General features: G+C 42.6%; 3 protein-coding genes and 2 long non-coding RNA genes across 8 annotated transcripts in view; 4 read left to right on the forward strand and 1 right to left on the reverse strand.

Moving 5' to 3' along the window:
* The first annotated feature begins 194 nt into the window (after positions 1-194).
* Positions 195-18147, forward strand: LOC120284744. The gene is made up of 2 exons (XR_005543956.2): positions 195-476; positions 17790-18147. It is a non-coding gene; the product is annotated as an uncharacterized LOC120284744 (long non-coding RNA).
* Positions 6233-7862, reverse strand: LOC27206217. Its single transcript, XM_016169350.3, has one exon. It carries the CDS (start codon positions 7696-7698, stop codon positions 7042-7044), a length of 657 nt encoding a protein of 218 aa, XP_016032278.1. The 5' UTR covers positions 7699-7862; the 3' UTR covers positions 6233-7041.
* A 137-nt stretch (positions 18148-18284) lies between the features above and the next one.
* Positions 18285-18946, forward strand: LOC6738434. The gene has a single exon (XM_002085207.4). The coding sequence runs from the start codon at positions 18301-18303 to the stop codon at positions 18703-18705; it is 405 nt and encodes a 134-aa protein (XP_002085243.1). The 5' UTR covers positions 18285-18300; the 3' UTR covers positions 18706-18946.
* Positions 18947-19064: 118 nt separating this feature from the next.
* Positions 19065-19684, forward strand: LOC6738435. The gene has a single exon (XM_002085208.4). The coding sequence runs from the start codon at positions 19204-19206 to the stop codon at positions 19534-19536; it is 333 nt and encodes a 110-aa protein (XP_002085244.1). The 5' UTR covers positions 19065-19203; the 3' UTR covers positions 19537-19684.
* Positions 19685-24434: 4750 nt separating this feature from the next.
* The window catches only part of LOC27208466, a 40083-nt gene continuing 36831 nt past the window's right edge, over positions 24435-27686 (forward strand). For all 4 annotated transcript variants that reach the window (XR_005543959.2, XR_001600883.3, XR_005543958.2 and 1 more), the window contains exon 1: positions 24435-25130. This is a non-coding gene — a long non-coding RNA (uncharacterized LOC27208466). The remainder of the gene's footprint in view (positions 25131-27686) is intronic.

The following is a 27686-nucleotide window of genomic DNA, read 5'->3' on the forward strand; positions in this document are numbered from 1 at the left end:
GCTGTTCTCTACCCACTAAAATATATTTTTCTTAATTTATTGCCCTTTTAAATATACGAAATAACTTAACCAAATATACTTTTTAAAAAATATTTATAATATTGTGACTTTACATTGGACAATAACAGACACTGCTAGTTTCCCTCCCTATTTTATTGCAGGGAAAACACTTTCGAATTATACGGTCCCACTATTTTTCTCTCTCCCTTTCTCTCTCCCTCTCTCTCTCCCACGTAATGTGAACAATTTCCACTGGAAAGCTCGGTCTTGCAACGCGATCATTTGTTTCCGTGATCTTGAAACGGAACGACGTGCTGCGTTCTCCGCAATTAAATTAAAAGTGCAAGATGATGACATACGCGAACAGCAAGATATTAATATTTTCAGTTAACGCTTTCATCGTTTTAGCCGTTTTAATATTGCTATTAATATACCATTTTTCGAACGAAATCGAAGAACCTCAAATGAACTAAGAAGTAAGTAAAGTTAAGAAAGTCCCCAAGAAACTCAAGCTTTTGTGGCTGCCAAGCTCGAGTTTGTTACTTTGTTTTAGCTCAATAGATCAAGTTACAAGTAAAATGATTGACGAACGATCGTGTTTAGGATTTCTCAACCATCTGTGTTTTTTCTGTAACAAAAGCCAGTGTTAAAAAGTAAAAGCTAGATCTGTTAAAAAGTAGGTAGATTGAAGCGTACATTGTATGTACATTGTACATATATTTTTGATCAAAATAAATAGCCGAGTTGAATGCCTAAACTATATTACGAAGCTTAAAACCGAAGATTTTTCTGATAAATACACATCTGATTGATTCTTTTCTTTTATCGATTTCGAAGTGTCACGAAGGAATCGTGGAATGCCGGCCTTTTAAGCGATAATTAAAATGCATCAATTTATTGCCGTGCGATGTGCGAACAATAATAGCCATTTAATAAATACTCTCAATCAATGCCGCCCTCCTCCCCCCCTCTGCGCTCAGATAATGAAAAGAATTGCGGGCGCAAAATATTTGCTTAATTAAAGTAATTATGGTTTCATATTTCATGCGCCGCGTACGAACCTGTAGCTGTTGCTGTCCACGCCTCCTTCTGGGCGGTAATTACGTTTTGTCATAAATTTAACATTTATTTTAAAATGTCATTAAGTACTTAACGTCCACTCCCCCTGTTCCTGTCCCTGTCCCAATTCCCCCCCTCGTCCTCCGCCACAATTTTCGCCAGCGGGCGTTTTTACAGAAAAAAAGACAAAAATGAAATAAGGCCAGCGAATCTTATTTTACAATTTTCGAAACAAAGTGTTGTTCGGCATGTGACTGATGAAGGGGAAAAGCTTATTCATTGGTTTTGGAATAATTCCTTAGTTTTCATTGGTAGTTGGGACTTTTTCGTTTGGTCTATTTCCATGACTACTTCTATTTTTAATGACTGCTAAATTTAAGGTCCTGTTCTATATGAAATCTGAGCTTGTTTCGCGTCGCTTCTAAATGATTTAAGTCGATGATATGGATCAGTTGCAGTTCGTATTTTTCCCAGTACTTTGTAAATTCTTGCCGGCTTGTGCGCTCGTATAGTTGGTTATGTCCAGTGATCCGTTCATACCGGTTGTAGTCCATGTTATTAGAGCAAAGTGGTCCAGAATTCGATTTTTTGGCATAAAGTCTAAAAATTAAGCTAAAGAAATCAATTCTAATTGAAGAAACGATTAGCAATATGATGAAATAAAATAATAATTAAAAGGTCACAAACGATTTGTTAACGATTTTTTATTTTTTTATTTATATATATATATTAATATATATATTTATATTTTTTTTATATCGATATTAACGATATTTAACTAAGCTATTTAATTTCTATTAAGTTTGCTACCAAATTTGCCATATGATGTGTCTTTCCTTTAGATTTGCTATCACTAATGCTATTTGTATAATTTGTTGAGTTCTGTGGAGCTAATAAAACTTATGCCCATCACTGTTTGCTCTGGATTCGTGGACACATGGAGATGCATGTCTGTAGATGAATGTCTGCTTGCAACAAAAGGAGCAGCGTAAAAAATGAGTGCAGGAGAAGTGGCACGAAATGTGACAAGAGAATCCAACACCGAAATGAATAATGTAAATACGCCAAGTGTACAAAGTTTTAATTGTTATCATGTTTTGTTTGAGCGTTTCTCCCCCTGCGTGTCTGTGTGCCTCAGTGCCTCTGTGAGTGTGTGTGTGTGTGTGTGGAAGTGGCACTCACGCCTGCTGCTAAGACGCATCCATTTACGGCTGGGCAAGTTCCACGTTGCGCATACGACACATTGGACTCACATCTGCAGTTGGCTGAGTGGCCTGCGGCAGCAGCAAAGTTTTCATTTTGCATATGCGCCTCGAGGCCCTCCTCTGTCGTTTGACTACCCAAAACTGGGAACGAGGGGGTTGGGGTCTTAATCCACGTTTTATTCGTGCACACATAAACTACTTTTTAAATCAAACTCTTGTGTCTGCTGGATTTTCCGGCACATTCGTCTGGCTTCATTTGTAAGTTCGTTTTTTATATTCTTATAGTTTTACCACTGCGACTGCAGTTCCCACTTGGGATAAGCAAATTATAGTCCCAACTCCTTACTTTTGGCCCGAATTTATTAGTTAGTTGCTGTAAAATGGCTGCTCTTAATCACCGAACAGAATGGTGTAGTTTTTTGTCAAGTTTGATTTAATGAACGACTTAATTCCGTAATAAATCAAACTGCCTACAGGGACACAAACTTAATCTAGCTTAATTTAAGTTCAAATCATAAACCTTTTACTGCATTCTGCACACTAGCTATTACCAACAAATTGCTTTGCTTGTTGCCATTTCGGACAATTTTTCGTCCTCTTGATAGCCTCAATTATTTAAGGTTGCCTTCAATTTGAAACGGTCTGCGCCGAGCATTTAAGGCATTTGTGGCTATTAAAGTTGAAAAATGTTTCACTTGCAGTTGATTTGCATAAATATTTAAACTTGTTTAGCTGGCATAAGCATTTTTGCCTCTGACTTTTGCCATGAAAATCCAGCATCCTGTGTGGCTTTTGCCGTATTTGTTTGGCACAAATTTTAAGTGATTTATGCTGGCCGCAATTGGGCTGCCCAATAAATGCGTAGAAACGCACCGAGAGCCATGAAAAATGCAGGCAGCCGAACACCATCTTTTTGGCCATCTCGCCATTCGGCCATGCATATTTATTTGCCAACATTTACTTATGCTGTGCTGTCTCCTTGTGGCCAATGGCCGTCGAACTCAAAGGCGGCTCCAGACAAAGTTGCCAGCCATAGATTTGCTTTAAAAAGGACGCACATGAGCTATCAGCTTGCTGGCTGCCAAACAGAAACAGCAGAGAACACTTGAAACTTTCCCGGATCGGCTTCGTCCGGCCTTCTGTTTGTTTACTCGAGCACTTATTTATTTGATAATAATTCCAGGGGTTTTCTTCCAAAACAAACTATTTGCATTGGCCACTCTGGCGAAGTCCGTATTCCGAGCCGCACCGCAGCAACCTGGACCTGCACTGGACTCAACCGAAGCAACTCTTTTGTCTAAATAAATAATCAAAATGTCATAACAAGTGGCGTGCAAGAGGGGGCGTGGTAGAACGGGGCGGTGCGGTGCGAGGCGGACCGGAATGCATCTCATCTGTTCGGTTCCGTTCTGGCCGGCATGTATGTGCAATGTTTATGCAAATGCCGTGCAGGCAGGCAGCCAGGCAGCCACTCCTTGAGATCCTTGAGGCCATGCCGTGCTCCTGATTACGACTAGGACGCACGCAGCCAGATCAGCCCGGCTCCCCCAGGATGCATCAGTGCAATATAAATATTTTACATAGATTTTACATAGCTGATTGAAGTCCGTGTGCATATGCTACCCACTCCCCTGCCATCCGTCCTGTAACTCATGCTGTGAAATTATCCTCTGCATGGCAATCATATCAAATCAAATTTAAAGTGCCCCTCGCCAGGCACAGTGGGCGCATCGTCCTGCATTGGCAGATCCTTAAAGCCGCACAGCCTGGTTGGCTTTAATATTTGTTTAGTTGCGGCAATATTGGGCTTTAGTTTGCCGCTCCTAATTAAAATTGGTTTTGATGAGCCGTTTGCGTAACATTACTTATTTATTAGCCAGCATAGTAGTTGTAAATATTAAATTTGATTTTATATTCAGCACTCGAATGAAAGTTCCTTTTTAACTTTAACAGCCACTGCTCGATTCAAGTTAATAATAATATATTTGGTAATAAGTAGAACTAACCGTATTTAGTTAGTTCCTTTTTCGAATCCTACCCATAGTTCGCACTTTGGCGAAATGCGGAATAGCAGTATGCAAATATGGCTCAGCATTAGCATACAAAGGCGTAAGCCTAATTGAACCAGCTGTGATTGGAATGACCCCCAAGCCACCCGGCCAAGTGGGTGGTGTGGGTGGTGCGGGTTCATCGTGGGGGCTGACCCACAATGCGGGCGGGGAATCAGTGGTGACGGTGGTGCAATTAATAGCTAATTTAGAGTCGATGTTAAAAAGGCAACATTATTTATGATTATTTGTTTATTGCTTGCGGGTCGTTTCTCTTTCCACCTGAACGAATTAACAACCCACTTGCTCCACCGAACCCACACACCACCCACCCACACCCACACAACCACCCACACATGCAAAGCAAAGCCGCTGGCAGCATTTAGCTGCAATAGACAGCCATTTTGCGGTGCTGCCTCGGCGATAAAGTAATAGCTGCTATTTGGGCTTATGACACACACACACACACACACACAAAGACAAACTCGGACTCACGGGGAAGCTACATGTGTTTTCGGAAAATTTCTCTGCTTCCGGCAGACACACAAATACAGTCACACAAGCAAACGCTGAGTTGCCTTTGTTGTTACTTTCCGCGTTGGCAAAGAGCAAGCTGCAGATGGGAGCACGGCGAAAAATCTACGTTATATACAAATTATTAACAATTTTTAAAATAATATTATCGATTTAGTGCTTAACTATGCTTGAAGGCGGAAAATTCCATAGGCTTCGGCATAAGTTATAGTTAGCTGCTTCATTACCATAAATTAATATATAAATACTTGTTAAAATTAAAATATATGTAAAAAGTCAGTTGGTTTAATATTTTTTTGATTTTTTTTAAATATTTCTGGATTGTTTTCTATTAAATTACCGTTAACATTTTTAGCTTCGAGTTATAATGATCAAATTTATCTTCATACAAATATCTAAATATCGACATATAAATATCGATATATAAAATATCGACCGTTAGAGTTGTTAAGTGTATAACCTCAAAATTTGTTTTGAATGTGTCATTAGGTACACAAATTTATTTCCTGTGTAGCCGAGTAGAAAGGGCAGTATTTGTTTTGCGGGGCGGGAGGCGTGGCGAGGCGTCATTTAGTCTGCGGTTAGATGCGCGTACGTTTTCATGTTTTGTTCGCGATTCTTTTCTCTTTGGACCCCGCTCTTAATGCTCTTGTTTAGTTTTTTTTTTGTGTTTTTTTTTTGTTTTTTACTTTGGATTTTTGTTTTGTTACAGCCAGGCGACTTTTTTCGCGTTGGCTTTCGGCTGTTGCGCTGCCGTGTTTTCCACCATTCGCCGTTGTTGCGGTTGCAGCACGTCTGAACGTGTTTATGGCGCGCATATCCGCAAATATGCAATCAGACCATAATCTACTTAATGTCTTTTTCGCCGGGAGGTGAGCCGCCCACCCGCTGCCATCATTAAAAAAGGAAGAGCAAAAAAAATGGTGAAAAAGAAGTGCGCACTGCGAATGAAGTAATGCAGTTTGCCACACACACGTGCTGCGCGGATTTATGGCCAAAAGCAAAGGACACGGCACGTTAACCGAAATTAGGCTGTCACTTTTTGGCCATTCGCGCATTAGCTGCCAAAAGTGAAGTTAAAAGTGCGTGTTTTTTTGCCGCTTTTCATTATCAAGGCTTTTGTTGCCTACTTTTTCCCGCGCAGCGAAGCGTGCGCTGCTTTGAAGTCCTTGGCAAGGATATGAGGTGTATTTTGTGAGCAACAGCAGCAGCTGCGAAAATCGAGTTGTACCAAGTGAAAGGATGGGCGTTTTAAATGGTTAACTGCGGGATGATTTGAATGGCAAGGCAAGTGGTACAACAATCTTTACAAAAACGTATTATAACTGAAAATATAATTAACGATTTCGAGCAAGAAATACAACTACTTCAGGTACTATTATCAGATTTCACACTTTAAATCTTTGCACCTTTATTTCAGATTTTGCAATGCCCATATAATTTTGAATTTAATTTATTATTTTCCATTTTTATTGATATGCAAATTTTCCGCTCCTCCCATAAGGTTCTTTCCCTCTTTCTAGTTTAAATCTGTAATGACTGTGGACTCTAGTCTACTTCATAACGTTCGAAAATGTAATTTAGTTAGATATCGTCTCTTAAGAAAATTTAGTTATATTTCCCAATTGTCCTTGTTGTTTTTCGTACCCACGATGCATTCCAAGAATCCTTTATACCCTGCTGCATCACTTTTCTTTCACTGCTATCCCACTTTCAGTTAAATTTACACAACCTTTTAGCTAATTTTAAAGAAAAGTCGAGACACAAAGGCCTGAAGGACACAGAAATCGGGCAAAACAAAAAGACGCTTGCAAAATATTTTGCCGTAGACAACATTAGATATTGTTTTGAGCTGTGCAGACATGGGCTGGCATTTTCGTTTAGTCTCTGTTCCTGGTTGGAGTTTTGTTTCTAGTTCTGGTCGGGTTCTGCAACTGCTTCTGCTTCTGTTTCTGCTGCTGTTTCTTTTGCCATTATTGTTATTGGGGGTTGGGGACGGCTGACAGTCTCCGACTGGCCTGTTATTGTTGGCCCGGCGCACAATGCGGCCATAAAAAGCTGGCAAGCCAAACAATTGAAACAATAAAACGGCTTTAAGATGGGGCCCTCGGAGCTGTGTTTCTGCCGGAGTAGATAAAGGCAATTAGTGGTGGACTGCAGTTTACTCAAAGTTTCAATCGGGACCGCCGAGTCGTCTAGCTGGTTGGGAACAGGATCTCCTCCAGCTTGGCGTTGAACAGAGACTTGACCGTCTCGTCGGTGGTGTCGATGATCAGCTTGTAGTAGCCCGATCGCCGAAGCAGTCGTTCTTCGTCATCGGCCACGCCGTAGATGTCCTCGATGGGCATCAGGATCTCGCTCTCATTCGGCAGGATTAGCTTGCGCGCATCCTTGCGGAACACGGCAACCGCCTTCACCATGTTCGTGTGTGCCCTCACATAGTGCTGGAAGGTGAGGCTCTTACGCTTCGCCGAGATCTTCGACTGTATGCGATCGAGACGGGCTATTAGGCGGAGCAGGATGAACCGGGCATAGCGATCCTTGATCTCCACCAAGGACATATCACTGCCATTGTCGAGGGCTGGGCGCATATACACGCTCAGGATGATGAATACGAAAATGGCGTTGATCGCGAAGATCAACAGCAGTATGGCCAGCTGGATGCAGTCGATGTCCTGCGAGAAGACCTCCGCCAAACGCTTCCAGTACATGAGGTCGTAGTGGTGCACGCTCCACTGGTAGTGCAAGTAGGCTGTTACTGCCACGCCCAGTCCGCTGTAGAGCGCTATGTACGGGTAGTTCGCGTGGAAGAAGTCATTAAACTGCATTCGTAACTTCTGCCACAGCTCCATTATGTCCTGTGTCCTTGGGTTCTTCCTTTTTTGCGGTGTATGGTTCCTGGCCGGTAGGGGATGAGTCCGACTGGGCTTGAATTTTCGTTTCGGGTAATTTTGGTACTTATGTTCCGAAAGGTTGATCCATACAATTAGTCTACTTAGTTCGGAGTAATGCAAAATAAAGGACGATTTTAACAAGCCTCTTATGTGGCATTTGGCTGTGATTATACTTGATTGTTAAGTTCTTAATATTTGATGGTTGTGTTTAAAAATATAAAACAAACTCACGTATGAAATTGGCCATATGAATTTATTTATAATAATATAATTTTTAAGGTGTGACGCATTATAAGCTCCTAATAATTCAGTTTTCAAATTCCACTATTAATTATTATAATGCAGTATTATTATACAGTTTAAATTGCTCTGATTTTAATAAGCTATTTAAACAGATTGAAATTGAGTTTTACTCAAAAGTATAAGAGTTTCTTTCAGCCAGTTCACCCTGCAACCAAAAGTTGTGGATGCCAAACAAGTTGCATGCTCGACGAGGCTGGGTCGAACTTGTTTGGCCTGAAGGGATTGAGCTTTATTGGTGGTGTCTGTAAGGGTTTGAGCAGTTTTCAACAGCACTCATGTGGAAAAGGTATGTTCCCCTGAAACATGCAACCAATTTCAGTGGCCACAACTCGCATGGAACCGCCCACGACTGCAACTCGAGCTGTCTTAAAGTCGTTGGGCTGCATTGTATTCTTCTTTTTTTTTCGTGAGCTGCAGGCAACTAAAATACGTAAAATACGTCCAGGTCCTGTTGGGCGACAACATTTCGCTATCTGGACTAACTTTTGCCAGTAACCCGCTTGCGCCCCTCCGCTTTTCCTATCAACCCTAACCGATTTGAGACGTTGATAAGGCAAGCGAAAAAAGTATAGCATACTTTTGAGCGCAATGCAATTTTCCGTTTTCATGTTCTTGGCTCTACTTTTTCGACGTTTTGTGCTGCTCTTTCCCTTTTTTTCGGGTTCGTTCTTTGTGCTCTGCACTTATTATTGTCTCTTTTCGGTTGACTTTTTGCGCCGAGGCCAAAGTGCATGCAAAACTGCATTTTGTAGACAAGCCGAAAACCGAAAACTGCCAGCCAAAACGGAAATATTCAAAAATGGTTGGCGGAGTGGGCGGTAGTGGGTGGTAGCGTTCGGTGGGTGGGGACGGCCTATCTGCCAACTCTCGGCCTCTTCCTCCTCCGTGTAAGTGTGTCTGTGTGTGTGTGCGCGCTAATAAAAACGTAAAATTTAATGGTTACGGAAGGCACTAAAAAACAGGCTCACCGACAGCACCCAAGTAGTTGTTGCTGCTTCTGCTGGTTCGCACTTGCAAAAATCAAGTGCTTTCTTATTTAAACAATTAATATTTGACAGTGAGATATTTTCATAGCATAAGTCAACAAATATTTCACCTTTTATACAAATTATAGGCACATAATGCACTCTTTTAACTACATTTCATATGTAAAACTCCAGTTAAAGGCAAGAAAATTAAACATTAAATTTGGTATGTCTTATAATTTATGTTATTAAATATTATATTATTTTCTAGATAAAATATTAGTCATTAAAGGAAATGATATACATTTAGAATATTTTTTGTATTTACTTCAAAGTTGCATTAGGTAGATACAACCTTATTTGTCTCTTCAAAAACCATAGTTTAGGTTCTCAAGACCGAAACATACTCAATCAACGAAAGCTCCATCCGATTTTTCCGAGTGCATCTGCAGTTGCCGCTGCACTCGTAGTGGTGCAGGCAGTGGTCTTCGGCTGTGTGAGTAGTGGCGCTGGCGATAACCAAGCAACGAACCACAACCGCACCAAGGAGCGCGGGGAAAACCATTCGATGGGCAAAACTGTAACTACGCCAACCGCCGCCGTCCTTGCCACCCCTCTTCTGCCACCCCCTTTCGCCCGCCGCCGACGCAGTGGAGCGCCCATCCGTGCACGTCAAACGCAGACAACTTGAAAAATGTAGAGACAGCGCCGCAGTATAGTTGAAACACGCCAAAAAATATGCAAAAGTAAAATAAAACAGGCACGGCAGACACAGCGACAGACAAACGCATTTGGGCCCGTCGAAAAGCAGGCCCAAACCAGCAACTTGCAGCCACCAACTACCAACTACCAGCGACCAGCTACCAACATCCAACGTTCGACAGTCGAGGGTCGAGGTTCGACATTTGCCGTTAAGGGTTTTTCGCTGTTGCTGTTTACACTCGATCTCCGCCAAAAAGGGAAACTCGGGGGTGTGATGGGCTATTACGCCAAGTTCTCCCTCCGGAAATAATATTTAGTAGAGAAAAGAGTTTGACACTTATTTGTTTATTTTATTTTTGAGATGGGAAATGCATTTAGAAAAGCACACATTTTTTTAATAGGAATATCCAATACAAGCGTTAAATTTTCATAGCTTAATATATCAAAATATTTTGAGTTATCATTGTAAGATTATAATATTGCTTTTCTATTAACGGAAATACTCTACATATTACGTATTTTTACCCAGTATTCAAAATTTGACGCTACTCCTTGATGTTTTTACTAGTGCTGCCATTTTTGACTTGTATTCAACTTATATTCAAAATTTGGAACTACTGCTAATTAAAACAGATACATAAGCTTGATATTAGTTGTGATAGTTAGTTAGCTTAAATACAGTTGTATGTTTATTTAATAAGTAAGCCATAGTAGAAAATGTGAAATTATTTTGCAAGTATTTCAAAGATCCATATTTCATTTTATCCATATTCTGGATAAAATGAATCTGGATCTTTTCAAATATTTATTCTGCCTGTTGGCATCACTAGTTTCTGGTAACTTTGATTTTGTTTTGTTATTTGGCAGCGCATTGCACAATATTTTGCAGCAGGCAGTTTTTAGCCACTTTTTTTGGCCACAGGACCTCCCATCGACGCTTGTCCACTTGACAGTGGGCACAGGGAAATGGAAGGGGAAACGGGAAATGGGAAAAGGAGCAGTAGCATTTCCAGCCGGAGTTGAAAAGTCAGCTCGTCGGCGGGATCGAAAGTTATGTGGCCCGGCTGTTCGATTCGCACAGAGGTGTGCGTGCGGCAAAGGACTCTAAAAAGCTAACTGAATGGACAGCAATTTGCGCGGCTAAACGAGTCGACAAAGGCGCCCGCGTTCGGAGTCCTGCGAGTCCTTTGGCCTCCCATCGAAATGGTTTGGGCGCCAGCTACTGTAATTAGGTTTGTCGCTGACCAGACTCACATGGTATCCAATCGAATCGAATCGAAACGATACGGAATCGAGTCAAAGTCACCGCGCCACTCGCCCAAAGTATGCTGTAAATAATTCACAATTGTGCGACGCATTCGAATTTCGCACTCGCACACTCGGCGGCGGAAATGTTTGCCTTGTTTACAGCGCAGTGCATAAATTTGCAATTGCATGCGCACAGATACTGATGCAATGGTGCGTGCATTTCCGCTGTGTGGCTGTGTTCGTGTGTGTGAAGAGGGGCTTTTCCGATCGCGGGGGCGCTGCAAGTCCGTTGGGCGGCCGTCAAATTAGGCCTACTCCCGGACTCCGGCGAAAAAGTTCAACGGGAAATTTTCGTAGCTAACAGCATTTTCAAGTTTTATCGTTACGTGCGAGCGGGCGTTTACGGGTTTTGGGGTTGCATACATATATGTGCGTTTGTGTTTGCTCCTCGGTGTCCTTGGCACAGGCATTGTATTATGTTGCGTCCCTCCAGCCAGAAGCGTGCGCATACACTGCGAGAAAAGATATAAGGAGTATGCACTTATGCATATTTCACTAACACGACAAATAGTGTCTGTTCTACTTGACACAAACTAGTTTATGAACTTGAAATGATTATGTTTAGAAAATTTAAATGTTAAATGCATCATTTTCGCCGAGTGTATCTGCGAACGCGAGTATGGACGTCGCCTAGCCTTGTCTATTTAGCCGCCTGCATACAAAATGCACATAAATTGTCGTGTTCGGGGAGCAGAAGAGACACTCTGCGGAGAGGGAGGTGGTGAGGAGGGGGGCCAGGGATGTAGGGATAAGGAGGGGCTTTTGGGACCAGAAGGGGAGTGGTGGCTCCATGGCCATGTGCCGAGCATATTTATATTGATTTTCGCGCCTGGGATTGGCATTTGGGGGCCGTGCGTCGGCCGCCAGCTTGTTGTTATGTACTTTGCCTTTTCAATTTCGGCTCGTTTTCCTCGTTTGCTCGCCCCATTCACTTTTTTTTTTATTGTGTTTTGTGGGTGCACAATAAATTGAGCCGAAATTGCATCAGCGAAATTAACAGTTTCATGTACGTTAATAGACTTTTGCAGTGGGCCCGGGAACCCCAGCATTGCCCACATCGCTGCGGGGATTGGGGAAGTCTGCTTGTGGCAGGGGTTTTGGCCAGTCGGGGGCCGTGGGCTCATTATGTTGGGGCTTTTTAATTATGGCCAAAAGAGCGTTTGCAGTCGCTTAAAATGAAATTTTCAGCAGCAGGACGTTAACTCGCTATACGCGGTTAGCAGTGGCTTAAATGAATCTGTTGGTGGATATTTGCGCCATTGTTAACCATGTCTGGGTCTGAATCTCTCGTATTCAAATGTTTGTCCAATTTCCGTAGGTTATTGAGCCATTTTTTCAATTATGGTGAGATTACTCTTGCAAAAGCTATTGGTGCTTTTAAGTAGTTTCCGCCCTGCCAATAAGCAAACATTCTATATTTGAACACGATCTTGCACTCCATGCTATATATGGTAATTTCTACCTAGACTTTCCTCGCACGCAAAGTGCGTTTTCATATCGAACTTAAAGCAGGAGAAGAACAAAGCCCAAATGGAACTATAAATCATTCGGCACTCATAAAGCCAGAAGTCCACACACAATGTGCATTATTATGCTCGATGCAGTTTGGCTCATTAGGTCGCCGGGCATGCCATTTAGGATATTTGGACCCGGACCCGCACTCAGAGCCGGATCCTGGCCAGGACTTGCGCCCTCCGATCCAATTCACTCTCATCCGCTAGTGGAAAATTTTGCATGGGTAATTAATCTGGAGGGATCCCTTGGATACCGTTGCTCCTGGCCATTAAAAGTATGCAGCTCGGCAATTTCTGAAATTTTAATATGGCAAACGAACTAACAATAAGCAAACCACTTAGTTACTTCTCACAGCTGGAAAATGGAAATGAAGTTGCTCTTCGTAGCCGGGTAGATGCAAGTTTTGGTAGCCACTTGAAATATGCAAAATTTGTAATAACCCGAACAGGCGAGCTTGCAAGGAGATTGAGATTGTGGGCTGACGAGCGAGGACATCAGGGGAGCGGAAAGGACGAAGCCAGGCCAGCCAACGCACGCAATCGGCAACGTGTCGCATTTGTAGTTAGACATAATTGTTAATTACCCGAAACCATTACCACATTAAAGGCCATAAAATGCAACACTAATTGCTTTATGCCACCTCTACGAGGCAGGGTCGTGCACTGAAAGAAATGGGGCTTCTTTGACAAGTTTATTACATGCAAGAAGTGCATAACATTGAATAAAATAAATAAAACTTTATATTAGTGAGATTCACTTTAGTAACAGTGGTATGCTGTTATGCTATTATGATGCATTTTCACCCAAGTTGCACCTGATTTCTCCCAGTGCACTTGGCTCGAACATTTTCTATTTGATTATGCAGCCAGTGCTCTCCTTTGTTATGGTTCTGGTCGGGCCATGAGTTGGTGTGTGCCGTAACGTAATATGGAGCAGAAACAATAGTTTCGGCCTCATCATCATCCAACGGATCCAGCTCCTTTTCCAGCCCCCATTCACCCGATCTTCCGATGCCCCGATCCCCCCGATGCCACGATGCTCATGCCATGCCAAGCAAACATTGCCGTTCGGCGGCAGTCATCGTCACCAGAGCTGCACATGCCATATGATTAATATTTCAAAATTACACTGACATGCAAAGTGTCAACTCATTTTGAGAGACGCCGCCGGCAGCACTTGGCACCCTGGCACCCAGGCGGCAGCCTGGCACTTCGGCACTCGGGAGTTTGGCATACGGACTACAGACTGTGGACGGCGGATGGAGGACGACGGACTGCGGCCACGCCCACCTTTCCACACATTTAGAGCACAAAGCGCTGACAATGTGCGAGCAGCAGGAGGCGGGAAAAATGGGGAAAACGTTTTGTTACAATTCACTCACAGGTGGCCCGCAGAGAGAAAAAAGTAGGCGTGTGAAATCGTGGACTAAGTGAAATATTTATTAGCCCCGGCACATCGCAAGTCACGCGTTCGGGGCACGCGATTAAAATGGAATTACGACGAGAAGAGCAGCTACGTGAAAGGTTACACGAGTGGTGGGAGTGGCATGTAATTTAATCGAATTTATAAGCACCTATGTACGTCTTGATAAACACAATCGCTATCACAATTCCATTTACTCATGCGCAGCAACCGGTTTTCGCAGAAAGTCGCAGAAACAATCGAGGATATGCCAGGGAGTGGGACAATCAGAATGGAGGAGCAAGGACGAAGGATGCAGCTGGAGCAGCTACATCAATGCCAAGCGTTAATCGATTATGCTTACATAATTGCATTTTTCCCATCTCAGCAGTTGTGAATCGCAACAAAAAGCAGATCGAGCCATAATCGAATCAGCAATAGATTCTGCCATATCAAGTTATTCTACACTCTTACTAATTAAAAAAAAGAATAAGGTCCTAAGTTACAAAAATGGGAGACTCAATAACAATATAAGAATTCTAGATTGATTTCCATATGAATATTACTTGTTAGCATTCGAAATATTATTTACCTTTAAACTTTAAAGCTTTTAAAAAAATATACATATAGATACTGAGCAATCAATCATGGTGCGTAAAAGTGGTAAATTAATTTAGAGCACATCAACCGCAATCACAACGTTAATGTGGCATGTGCATCGATTATTTCGATATGCCTATATTCCCAGCAGACGAGTCGTCCTTATGGCAACCGAAGGAGTGGCAACCGCAGCAAGGATAAAATGGCCAGCAGAGCAGTTGAAGCGTTTTTAATTGATTTCTCCTCTCGAGCATCGCCACACTCACTTTTATCCAGCCCCTCCGTTTGCGGCTTGTCTTGCGTAGCTGATCGGAATTGATGCCACTGATTTATATAATCTTGCCCAAATAATCTCATCCAGTAGTTGGCATAAGCTGGCTCGCAATTAACACGACTCAACGCGCATACACAAAACGCCAAAATGCTAAACGGCAAATGGTAAATGGCGAATGGCAAACGGCACAATGTATTCTGATCCCAATCCCAATCCCAGACCGAATCCTTTCGGGTCTGAAATATTGGCCTAGCGATTTGACATATTGCCAACAAAGGAACTCATTATCTGTGCATTAAAATGGGACACGACCAGCTTTGGTTGTGTTGTGTTTGCCTTTTCAGTTCGCCCATTCCACGGTGTGTGTGCCACGCTTATAAAACACATTTATCATAACTAATCCTTTGGGTTTTCGGCTGCCATGCCTCCGGATCCGGACTCGGATCCGCCCCCACCGCCACCACTGCTCTGTCAGCGATAACACTTTGAATAATAAATAAATACAAACAAGGACATTTTGGCAAAGGCAGGCAACTGCCAGACGGCCAGACAACGCCGGCCGATTTTTAATGCTAACGATTATCATGTAAGGCAATATAAAAATAAATTGCAGCCGCCAACAAAAAGGAAAAAAATCAGGAGCAGCGACAGGATATGGGAAATCGAGGGGATGCTGGCCACATGGGTGTCCTTCGAGGGTACACAGAGGAAAATAATGAAAGCCGAGTTGTCTGCAAAAAATGTCATAATATTGCAAACGATTAACTTTAGTCATTATTAAAGGAACTATATAGAGCTTAAATAATATTGTACATACCTTACATGATTTGTTACAAGTTGTAATAAAAGTAAATACTTTCAATAAGATAAACTTGTTTAGAAATATATATTATATATTTATAAACATCAATATATTGTACATCAATATATTATTAGATCTGCGTCATTAATTAAACCTTAATATCACTTTTAAATCAGTTCATGATATGATTTACCTATGCCAGAGCCAGTAAATATGCACCCACGAAGGACATGAAAATTAATGGCTTCTTCTGCTGCTATTTTCTCTCCGTATGCCTCCTGTTCCTGATAGGCATCTCTGAGGCGAGTCTAGGCCCAACTTGCTGGCAAGGACCCAGTTCGCCGCTAATAACAAACAGCTATGGAGACACTTTAGTGCCGAAAACGGAGGACAATCGAGCGACTCCTTTGCTGGCGAGTCCAACTCCGGCGGTCTCATCAGCTCCAGTTCCATATCCTGTACAGTCTGAGCCCCAGATCCTGGTGTTGCTGTTGCCTTTTGGCAGCATTTAAATAAATTTCTCACGTACATATAGACCAGCGGTTAGTGTTTGCGAGGAGCGGGAACGGGAACGGGAACGAATGGCCGGAACACACACAAGGCCCAATGCTGGCTGTTGCTGTTGGCGACAGCACTTGGCTTCGACTACCCTGGTAGCCATTAAAGCCAATTGCCCACAAAATCATGCCCGATATCATAATTGCTCTTCGTGGTTTCCATACCCTGTAATCCGGCAGCTGTGCGGGAGCCATATCAATTTGAATAGGGGCTGATCTGATTCTACAAATTTTACATATTTTAATTTACTAGATACTTAAGTGATCAAAAGGGTTAGGAAATTATAAAATGCTAAAATGTTAATTCCAATAACATTAAATGAATATAAAAAATTAAAACAGTTCTTACTTCTACTTAGATTTTCCAAGGAAAGGTATATTCTATCCTTCCCAGTTTCGTATGAGTTTATAAGATCTGTTTAGTTTATTTAAACAGAGAAGGGTATCCGCCATTCGTTTACCTCGAAAAGTGCTGGAATCGATGTTCGGCATCGTTTAGTTAGCGCCAACGGGCAGTGCAATGGTTAAGCGAGTTTGGACGAGCGGACCCCGAGCTCTTGGCTCATATAAAATATTGTTTATTCAGTCCGATGGAAACTGGTGGTGAATGCGGGGTAAGGGGGTTGGAAAGTCATACGGGGAGTAAATCGCAGATGCGATAAATTTAAACACTTGTTGTAGTTGCTGCTGCAGAATTTATTAGAAACACTTTGTGGTTCTGCTGGCTTTTTGCATGCGTAGCCCATGGTCCTATTAACGTCTCTTGGCCACTTGCAGTTTTATTGAATATGCGACACTGAGCCCCATCTATACATATGTATCTGCGAAAACATCAGACATGTACATATATGCACTTGTATACACAATGCCATCTTGCCAAAGAAAGTTCAAAGTGCAGCGGGGGATACCCATTTCGTTTGTTTTGGCCACTTGAATGTGCGCCAAGTTAATTAACACTAACGGCTCGGCCCAAAAGAACTGCCAAACTAAACAAGGATGCTCGAATGCTAATGAAACGCTCGCTGCATAAATTTAATTGTTTATCGGCCGCCTGAGCTGGCTGAAGGCCAGGACCCGCCAAATGCCTTTTGGCCAGCATCATGTGGGGAAAATCATGCGGGGACGATTTGGAGTTGGAGTTGGAGTCGGAGAAATATCCGGAAACTGAAGTTTCGGCGTGGAGGCGGGCATATGGCGCACGGGGTGTTTGGCAAGTCATTGGCAATGCCGATGCCACGATGATGACTTTTAAACTTTCTATTAAACTATAACAGCGATGATAGATGAATAATAAAAGCGCCAAATACATAATAAAAAAGTTTAGCGTCATTGGCGACAGGCGGTTTGGATTTTCCTGCCACTTCGAGGCCCATCAGCGGCTTCTTTCGCTTCAAATCAGCCAGCCATATTTGTTCATGCACTGGAAAAAATCGGTTACCTTTTTCCTGTTGCTTATACGTCCAACAAAATATGAAAACAACTTGAATTTTATTACTACTTCATATATTGCATGTAATTCAAATTACATTTATATATAATATGGATGAACTATATTATCTATAATAAATATGTAAATATGCCATATATATATTTATTTATTAATAAATTAATTTTAATTTCAGTGCATATCGGTGTATGTGTTCGCCGTGCAGACGAAGACTGATGCTGCTGCATTTGCGGTGAGAGTGCGTGCCTCGCATAAGTTAGAAACGTTAACCGGCAGCAGCAGGACGAAGGATGAAGGACGAAGGAGGAGCTGGCAGGGCGGAGCTGGAACTGAGTCGAGCAGGCAAACTATGGCATAGCGGATCGAACAGATTGATGAGTTGTTGAAAAATGGCAAACTTAAACAACAATTCCACTCGGCAGAATGGTTTAGAAAAGCGAAAAACGACATGAAGGATTTGAGTGCACACAAGGACGAGCATTTACATACACACTATATTTTACAATAAATACGTAAATAATAGTACTTTCAAATTGTTTACGTGTAATGTTTTTGGGTACGCGATAAGGTATAAAGATTAAGGGAATGGATTCAAATAAAATAACTAGATGTGATCTTTATATAATCTAAATTTGAAAAAATTATTCATTTAGGTATTGGCCTCATACTTATTAAAACGTGTTAACATGCCTTCCCAACCCAGTTGGCTATTCGGCAACTTCCAGTTCGACGAAGCTGTACTCCGAAAAATCTATATTTTCCATTTCGAGCAACTGCATCCGAAGAAAATGAGTCTGGACTACAAGAGCTTGGTGATGAACTGCCTGGTGAACTTATACCACTCGATCTGCTTCTATGCACTGTGGCAGGAGCGGGACAAGATCTACCAGATGGAGTGGTCCTGCGAGAAGATCTTATTGGTGGGTAGCTTCGCGGCGGCACTGACTCTGATACTGGCCCTGGTAATCTACGACTTCTGGATGGCCATGGTTATGATTTGGCGGCAGTATTGCGTATATCTTTGCCGCTCGAAACGCATGAGATTCCTGTTTAAAAAGTACAGAGGTCAGCAGGTGGAGGAGTTGAAGTAGTCACCTGATCAATCCTCGAATTCCTTGCTATAAATATATCAGTATGGCACAAAACGGGCGATGGTGGAGCGGCGACATGCATTGCGGATCGAGCAGATTGATCAGTCATTGAAAAATGGCAAGCTTAAACAACAATTCCAATAGTGAAGAACGACATGAAGGATTCGAGTGCACACAATGACGAGCATATACCCTACATTTTACAACAAATCCGTAAATAGTTATACTCTCAAATTGCGTACGTAGAATGTTTTTCATGTTTTTACGAGATTAGGTATAAAAATTAAGGGAATCGATTTAATTAAAAAGAACTAGTTGTTATCTTCATAAAATGTTGCATAAGGTATTGGTCTCATATAGTTCTTGGTAAATATTTATAGCTTGCCTAGTTTCCCAACCCAGTTGGCACTTCGGCAACCTCCAGATCGATAAATTTGTACTCCGAAAAATCTATATTCTATCTATATTTTCCATTTCGAGCAACGGCATCCGGAGGCCATGAGTCTGGACTACACGAAGTTGATGCTGAAGTGCCTGGCGAACTTCTACCACTCCATCTACTTCTATGTGTCACTCTTTTCGCTGTCCTACTGCGTTGTACTGTGGCAGGTGCGGCACAGGATCTACCAGCTGGACTTGTCCTGGGAGAGAATCTCATTGGTGTATAGCTGCGCCGGGGCAATGATTCTGATACTCACCCTGGTAGTCTACTACTCCTGGATGGCCATGGACATGATTTGGCGGCAGTATTGCGTTTATTATCGCGCCTCGAAACGCACGAGATTCCTGTTCAACCTGTACAGAAGGCAGCGGGTGGGGAAGTTTAAGTAGTGATCTGATTAATCCTCGAATTGCTTGCTATAAATTAATCAGTATGGCACTAAATGGGCGATGGCAATATGCAAATCGTTTAATCAAAATGTAAATGCAAATGGCGCAAAAATTAAAATGTTCTCTCGTCAGAAGTCGCGCAAACAGACATTTTGTAAATATTATTATTACATCCTCATTTTTGCTGCTTTTTTCCACATATTTTTTTTCATTTTTTTTTTTTTTTGGTTTGGTTGCGTTTTGCGTGTGTGTCCATTTATTTATATTTTGTGGGGGGTCGTTTATGATTTTTTGGCTCCCTTTTTACTGCTGCACGGCGATAAATTTGCATTTAAATCACCGCCACCCCCAAACCAATTGGTTGTGTGAGCTGTCCTGGTTTTTCGGGGTTTGTTCGCCGGGCGAGACAATGGAGCACAGTGCCTCATGTACGTATGTATCTACATGTATAACCGGGCATTATTAACCACAAAGTGTCACATGATTTTATTTCGTATCGTATCGTTTCGCTTCGTTCCGCTAGACGTGCATTTTACCTGCAGCTTGCTTTTTGTGCCCATTATTTTTGGGCTGACTTCTGTCCGATGTTAAACGCTGATAAGCTCCAAAGGACATTTTGCAACATAAAATAGCCGTAAGTAGCACTTGTCTGCCGAGTGGCAAGGAGTCCGGGAGTCGAGGTGTCCGGGAGTTAGCGACGAGGACTAAGGCAAGGGACGAGCAGTCCTTGGACTGCAGGACTCGGAGACTCCAGGACTTTGAGACTGCACTGCAGTGCAGTTAGGCGAGTGCAGCTGGGATTGCAATCGCCATAAAGTGCGCCGCCGGTCGTCGTCGAGGGCAAAATTGAAGTGCAAATAAAACGCCGAGCAGTTCGGCTGCTTTTGTTTTGTTTTGGTTTTTTTCTTTCATTCCTTGGTTTTTGGCATTTCGGGACACGGCGAGGATACTCCGCGTTTCGTCGCATATTTCAACAAATTTTTTACTGCACTTTGCAGTTGGTGCATATTGTTTCTTTTTTTCGCGACCAGTTTCCCCTTTTTTGTGTCGCTTAAATGTCACCGAAACAGCCAGCGGAAATGGTCGGAAAGTATTTCGTTTGTTATGCTAAAATTTAAGGGCACCGGAAGTCGTTTTAAAGAGCAGCAAGCGAAGACAACAAAAATATATAAATGATACGGCGAGAGACGTGAAAGAAACAAAGAGAAACTGACAAACGATCCGTTGTTGTTCGATTTATTCGGGGTATTTTCATTTATTTCACGTTTGATTGATTATTGCTAGACATCCGACCGACCGACCACTGCAAACGAGTTTTTGTTATTTTAATTTTTTCGCATTTATACTATAATTTTTTTTCTTTTTTTTCTGACCCAGCCTTTGTTCTGGCCATTTTAGATTGCATAAATATTGCGTGATTTCTCGTAAATTCCAATGTTTATTTTATGCAAATTTCTTAAATTAAATCGAACGCGAAAAAAAGCCTCTCGAGTGTATAAATGTGCAAATTATGGGACCAACTTTAATTAGCTGCCGTTTATTGCGATATTCAGGTGCGCAATGCGTTCTGATTTACGCTCCTCCAGCGATAATCTTCTGGTAGAAAAACCCACGCGATTGTTCATTTGCATGATTGCCAATTTGAGTAGCATGATTTATGAGTTCCTAGTTAAAGTCAACTACTAGCATTGAAAAAAAAATGCGTTGGGAAATTCCGGAAAGGGAAGTTTCACATTTTAACGAGAGTAACATGCAGCGCATCAATCAAATCAAATAGAATCCATTCGAATTTAAACTCTTGCCAAAGATAGCACTTCAGTTTCTTAATATATATTCTCTGTTCAAATTAGAATATTAAAAACTGATATTAAAAGTTACAAAGCAATTTTAAATGCGGCAAATGGATAACCGATCTCTCCCAGCAACGAATTGGATTTCCAACCAAGAGGCATCGCTTTTTCGGGGCTTCCTGTTGCCAGGACCTTAGCCATGTGGCATTCATGTTTATCAATATATCAGAATAAATAAGCCATTTTCGATTCGCCGGCATATGCACTTGTCACCCATCTGCATCGCAGACTGGCAGCGTCTTGGCTGTGGCAAGTTCAATCTAATGCTGCACGATGTGGCACATTGAAGAGTCAGCAAAAAGCCTACCAGGATAACCCGGAAGTTTGCGTGTGTGTGGAGTTGAGCTGAGCCAGGAAGCGGAAAAGGGAGAGCACATGGACCCAAATATATACATATAAATATGCGGCGTAAACGAACGACTCACATGCCCCAAAACTATGCGCATCATTTTATTTGGGCACGTGCTGCTCGTCATTTAAGAGTTTTGTCTGCACTTTCGTTGCTGGAATTTTAAAATATTTTCCGTGCCAAATGCCTGCGTGGCTTTTACTTTTCGCCCTTTTGTCCCAGAGCCAGAGTTGAGGCGCCCTTAGCCCTCCGATTGTCTCCTCAAAAGCCACGGGTGTGCGGCCACACAATATGACTGTTGCTGCATATATATATATATATATATGGATAAATATATGTATGTATGTGTGTGTGTATATAGTATACAAAAGTCACTAACAAAGTGCCCAAGTGGAATGCAACATTGTTGCTCCGCAGCATTCAGATGTGGCGGCATTTTCTATTTCCATTTTTGTTTTGGCATTTTTTAGTTGCCTTCATTTCTCTCTCGCGCCGAGCGCCGTCATTTCCACTGACTGCGTTTCATTTGCCTTTTGCAAGGACTCTCGGATCGGCCTCTTCCCGGGCACAGGACACAACACCCCCCACCTCCCACTGAGGCAGACGCTTCACCAGTAATTTGGTATGCCTTTTGTTGCCTGCCACAGTTCCTGTCCCCAGTATCCACACTCGCAGGAAAACTCACTTCGGCAGTCGGAAAATCCAATCGAGGAGGGAAATAATCTCCTCCTTACGATCACTTTTTTAATCAAGCCAACAAAGCACTAGCGAAATAAAATTGTTCAATATATGCAATTGTTTAGTGTCAAAAGTTGGAAACAATTTGATTAGCTTCGTTAGGGAGTGATAAGGAAAAAAGTTTATTAATCTGTAAAACTTAAAAAATACTAAAAAGAGTAGGTTAACATAACTTTAATAGTTGATTTTATACAGTGTGTACTTAAATTTCGGCTCTATTAAAATGGAAAACTTTTATAAACAATCATAAAGCTATTTTTCCAAGTGTGCTCCCCTTTTTTGTAGCAGCCCCATCTCCTTCACTGATTGCTGGAAAAAAAAACTATTTGCACTTTTAATTTGAATTACAAATTTTGTTTCGGCTGGGGAAAAAAATTGAAAAAGTGTAATCAAATTGGCGCGGGCATATGCAGACGTGTTTATCCGCCAGTTTTAAGGACTTCGCCGCTTTAACGGTGCCGAGCTGGAATTTAATTGACTGTTGGCCGTATTTACACAGGCCGGCTGTCTGGACCGTTGCCGTTAATTGTCCCGCTGGCACATTATGGCCACTGGGTGCCCGCAAACACACTCTAAAACACCAATGGCAACGTATTAAACTTGCATGGGCTATGACATCATTGTTGATGCTGCAATTACCAAATCACTGAGCTCCACACACCCAGGCACCCATTCACACACACACGCACACTCGCACTCACACTCGCTCTCGCACACCATTGTAAATATGTACGTCCGGGGAGTTGGCAAATATTCGCATAGTTCATGTTCGACCAAAATCGTTTAGATTGCCAAATAATAGTGACAGACCTTTTCCAATCACGAGCATATATTGTCAATTGTTTGCTGTTGCTTCGGCCGGAGGCTGTTAAAAAAATAGTAGGGATATTTCAGTTAAAATCGACTAAAATCGCTCCACAAAATATATTTGCTTATTGATCTCCTCAAGCGAATGGAAATTTTATTAAAGCTAACAAAAGTTGGGCTTGTTATTCGAAATATCAGATTTATGAATGATTAAGCCATCTATGTGTAATCATTCGACATATTATTTAAATAAAGTTTTCGGGGGGTGGCAATGTTCATTTATATTTACATCTCAAAGTGTTTGTATAATATATGTTTTATATAAAATTCGACCTTTTTGCTCAGCCTTCTACAAAGAAACTAGATAAACTAAATAAACCAGTTAAATAAATTCTTGCCATACTAAAAATGTATGTTTTAATTAAACACAAAATGCCAGCTGCGCCGAAAAGCCACTAAGAAATGTAGTTGCCCAAGTTTTTCGTAAAATAGTAGCTTGTGCAAATAATTATCTAAAAAAAGGAAACTTGTGTCTCTATTTTCAAATTGGCTGCATAAAGACGTCGTTTAGTCAGCTCAACTACTCTAGAAAGTATTAGTAATGTGCATTAAGTTCAATGTTTCATTTTAATCGCTTGCTTCAATGCGTAAACCAACAAAAAGTTGTACTGGATTGCTTAGTTGAGGATTAAAATGCATGGGATACCAAAAACTCAGTCGAATCCTAATGCCTGAGTATCGATAAAAGATAAATTGGAAGTGGTCGCTTGTCTGGTTTCGAACAAGGCCTGTTTACCACCTCCACCAACACACACACATACCTTATTTTACCGTATTTTTCTTCTTTTTTTGGGTCTGGGGGCACCCGGAATAAACAGTTAAAATTGCCGCAAAAGTGCGCATACGACACGTTGTACGAGGGCCGCGTCGTTGCTGCGAGCAAACAAGCCCGAACACTTCGACCAGGACGACGTGCCCATCCACCCTCGCAAAAACCGTAACAAGTGTCGCGGCAAACAAGGATACCAAGGCTGAACGGGCGGTTGGTTGAGTGGGCGGCATTTGGGCGGCGATGTGGGAGAGTCCTTGTCTGCAAGCGAACCGAACAGGTTCGAGTTCGAGCTGAACAGAACAGAACCGAACAGGATGGCAGGGCACTTCGTCCTGGCAACGATACTCGGGCCCATCGCACAGTTGGCTGTCGTCCTGCGGCAGCGGTGGTTGTGTGCGCTCGTCCCTTGGATTCACCACCAGGACTCCACACTCAGCTCCAGTGCCTTGAAAAGTGTTTAGTGTGCAAATAATCAAACCAAGAAACCAAAAAACCCAAAAAAAAAACAAAATAGAAGAAAAACTGCCAAGGAAAAAGTAACCATTAGAGAAGTGGTTAAAGTGACAAAACCTGAAACTGTCGAGGACATTATTGTGTGAGTGAGATAAGGACTTGCCGAGACAGTGGCCCGATGACTACGACAATGGCTACGCCCAAGGCCTAGGCAAGTTGAACGCCCACACAAGCGCAATGAAACACACACACACACACACGCACACACGGAAACACACACTCGCAGGACGAACAGGAGGAGCAGGACACGCAGCCTGGCAAATGGCTTGTTTTCGGTTCTTAAATTGTTTTATTTTTCCCCAGCCATCCTCCTTTATTATTTAGCGCGGTTCGTCCTGTGCACTGTGTGGACATTATGTGGCCAGGACCTCCTGCCATATGTTTACTCAGTATTTGTGTGGGTGGCTCGACGGGGCGCTCTTTAAATTGAAATAAAACAAGCCAACGAGAAACCAACGACATCCCTTTAAGCTAATGGAGAGCCTTATCTGTGGCCGATCCATCGGTAAGTATCCTTTGACTGGCTTAAGCAGCCTGTCATTCGCCACTCAGCGCTAATTGATATGTGTAATTAAAGCGACTGTCAGGGCATTTACCGCTCCGGCTGTCAGCTGCAGCGTAATTATAATAAATCAACTCGATCGCCATCCGCGCCATGCAAATGCACTCGCCCGATGATAAATAGTTGCGAACCCAAACACCTGACACTCTTTGCAAACATTGCCATGGCGAGGCGAGTCTTTAAATTAATTATGTCCCACGCAAAACGTTTCTCCACCCGAAATCCCCCAAGCTCCGAGCTCCCCATCTTCATTTCCACAGGCCGAGAAGTATGCGTGTTCAGGCTGCCATTTCCGCCGCTTCTCGCCTCTCGGCTCGTGCAACAGCACTTTGGCCAAGTGTCGCTGCTCCAAACGCCAATGGCTCACGGCAGCTCATTGCCAGGATTCTCGATTCACCATTCTCCATTCCCGACACCCGATTCTTGCCCCAGCCCGAATGCAATCAACTGAAAATTTCTCCGCGGCTTACTAGCCCAGGGGTTGCAAGAGGGGCATATCCGGCCTAGTTGGACCTGCAACACGGTTGCAAGTTCCCGTAAATCCCTCTTAAGTGTTACTACTCCACTTGATGGGGCCTGTAAAGTGCATTCTCGCCGCTTTTTTTCAAACACAAAACTCCTAGTTTACGCTTAAACGAAATCTGCTTAATTTTTGTGTGCATTATATATTAAGTTTTAAAATATCTGAAAAATCATATTATGTTAGCATCTGTTAATGGAAATATAATTTTAACTTAGATTTATATATTTAGGTATGTAATTTTAAAATATTTTCGAGACGTTATACCTATTTTAGCACCTGCTAACATTCCGACTCACATCTTCTAGCTGTTTTTCCGCTTGAATTCTCTTCAGAAAACTCTGATTGCAGTTCGTAAAAAATACTTTTGTTGCCCACAAGCACTTTATCTTCACAACTGGCAATTTTCACAATGAATTCAGGGGTCAAAGAACCCCAATCCAACTGGCAGTTTAGCTCTCTAATTTTCACTTAAAGGTGTTCCAAAATCGAGTTAGCTGCGCTGCAGTCTGCAGCCCCTTTTTGCTTGTCACAGTCGGCGGCTGATAGCATTAATTACAGCCCGGTTGGGTCGAGAATCGTAGCTTTGGCCACTCAGTTGGGCTTGCCATTAGCATTCGCAATGGGTTTTCGCATACCAATGCCCATGTGCACTTACGAGTGGAAAAGGGCTTTTCGGCTTGCGAAAGTAGGCTGTCAGTTGGCCAAGACAAATGGCCGGAGCTTGGCTAAGACGATGATGAAGGGGAGAAGCCGTTAACACATGCTCAGACGCGACGACTGACGGGCAAATCTGCTGTGGATGCTCCTGCATCCTGCCATGCTGGCATTCTGGCATTCTGGCATCCTGGCGACCTCCTTTGCTCATCCTGCTGATCCCGAAGCTGGGAATAAGTTGAAACTGCAGATTGAATTACGTGCAGAGGCTCGAGTCAACGTTTACCAATTTGAGAGCTGTGTGGCTTAGCGTCGACTGGGGCACCTTTCGAAGTTGATTCCAAAGGTGTGCCGCTGTCTGTCAGCCTGTCAGTGGCTGGCACACACCCACTTATCCGCCAGCTGAGCCACCTCACCACCAGCAGTGCAACACCGCCAGTGCACCACTCAGTGCACCACCCACTTGGCCACTGCGAAGGCCCCGACGAACGTCACCTGACATTGTTTGCTCTGCGGATTTGCATTGTGGTTAGTTGGCGGTGCAGTTTGTTGGCTTGGCTTGGCTCGCCCAGCTATTCCTTGCCTTTCCTAACCGTCCTGTGCTGCTGCTGCAGAGAGAGAAAATTCCCCAAACATAGAAAAAAAAATATATTTTGACTTAAAGTATCACATATGTAGAACTAACATAGGTAAAACTTAACTTTACTTAACAATCATTATTGGCATCTTAAACTGTCATATAGTATTTATATTAAATATTTAACAGACATTCTTCATCGAAAATATATGAAAAGTATTGGCCAGCATCGCTTGCTTTTCTCGCAGTGTACTTGTGGGCCACATAATGGCATAGTTGCCTCTCCCCCGGCAACTTAAATAAATGTTTTCTATAATCAAATGGTAATGCAGTCAGGGCCACAGCCTCTGCACACTGCCCGAAAACCTAGCCAAGCGTTCAGGGCAGACTTTTAGCCAGTTCGTTCTAAACTGAACTACGACTGAACCGAAGGCTTCGGAAATCCAAAACCCTAAAGCCCAAGAACCCAGGAACCGAGGGAGGTCAGCCTCATCTTGTTTTGAAGTAATTACATTGTTCGCCTGGCATCGTAAAGTGAAGTGAAAGGCGTTAAAGTGTTAAGTTGCTTGTTAATTTTTTCCCTGGCATCCTTGCGATGCTGGTGGCTCCTGGTGCCCAGGATCCCGGAGCAGTAGGTAGCCTGATGCTTGGTTTTGTTGTGGCTTATAGTCGCGTCTGATTAATGAACCGTGGCTATGTAGCCGGATTAAGCTCGCCGCTTATGTTGCTACTTCTCCTGGTGCTG

This window comes from Drosophila simulans, chromosome 3L (genome assembly GCF_016746395.2).
Source record: "Drosophila simulans strain w501 chromosome 3L, Prin_Dsim_3.1, whole genome shotgun sequence".
In the NCBI taxonomy this organism is placed as follows: domain Eukaryota; kingdom Metazoa; phylum Arthropoda; class Insecta; order Diptera; family Drosophilidae; genus Drosophila; species Drosophila simulans.

Coding starts and splice junctions, on each gene's coding strand:
- LOC27206217 (XM_016169350.3), bottom strand. CDS start 7,698: ATGGAGCTGTGGCAGAAGTTACGAATGCAGTTTAATGACTTCTTCCAC.
- LOC6738434 (XM_002085207.4), top strand. CDS start 18,301: ATGCCTTCCCAACCCAGTTGGCTATTCGGCAACTTCCAGTTCGACGAA.
- LOC6738435 (XM_002085208.4), top strand. CDS start 19,204: ATGAGTCTGGACTACACGAAGTTGATGCTGAAGTGCCTGGCGAACTTC.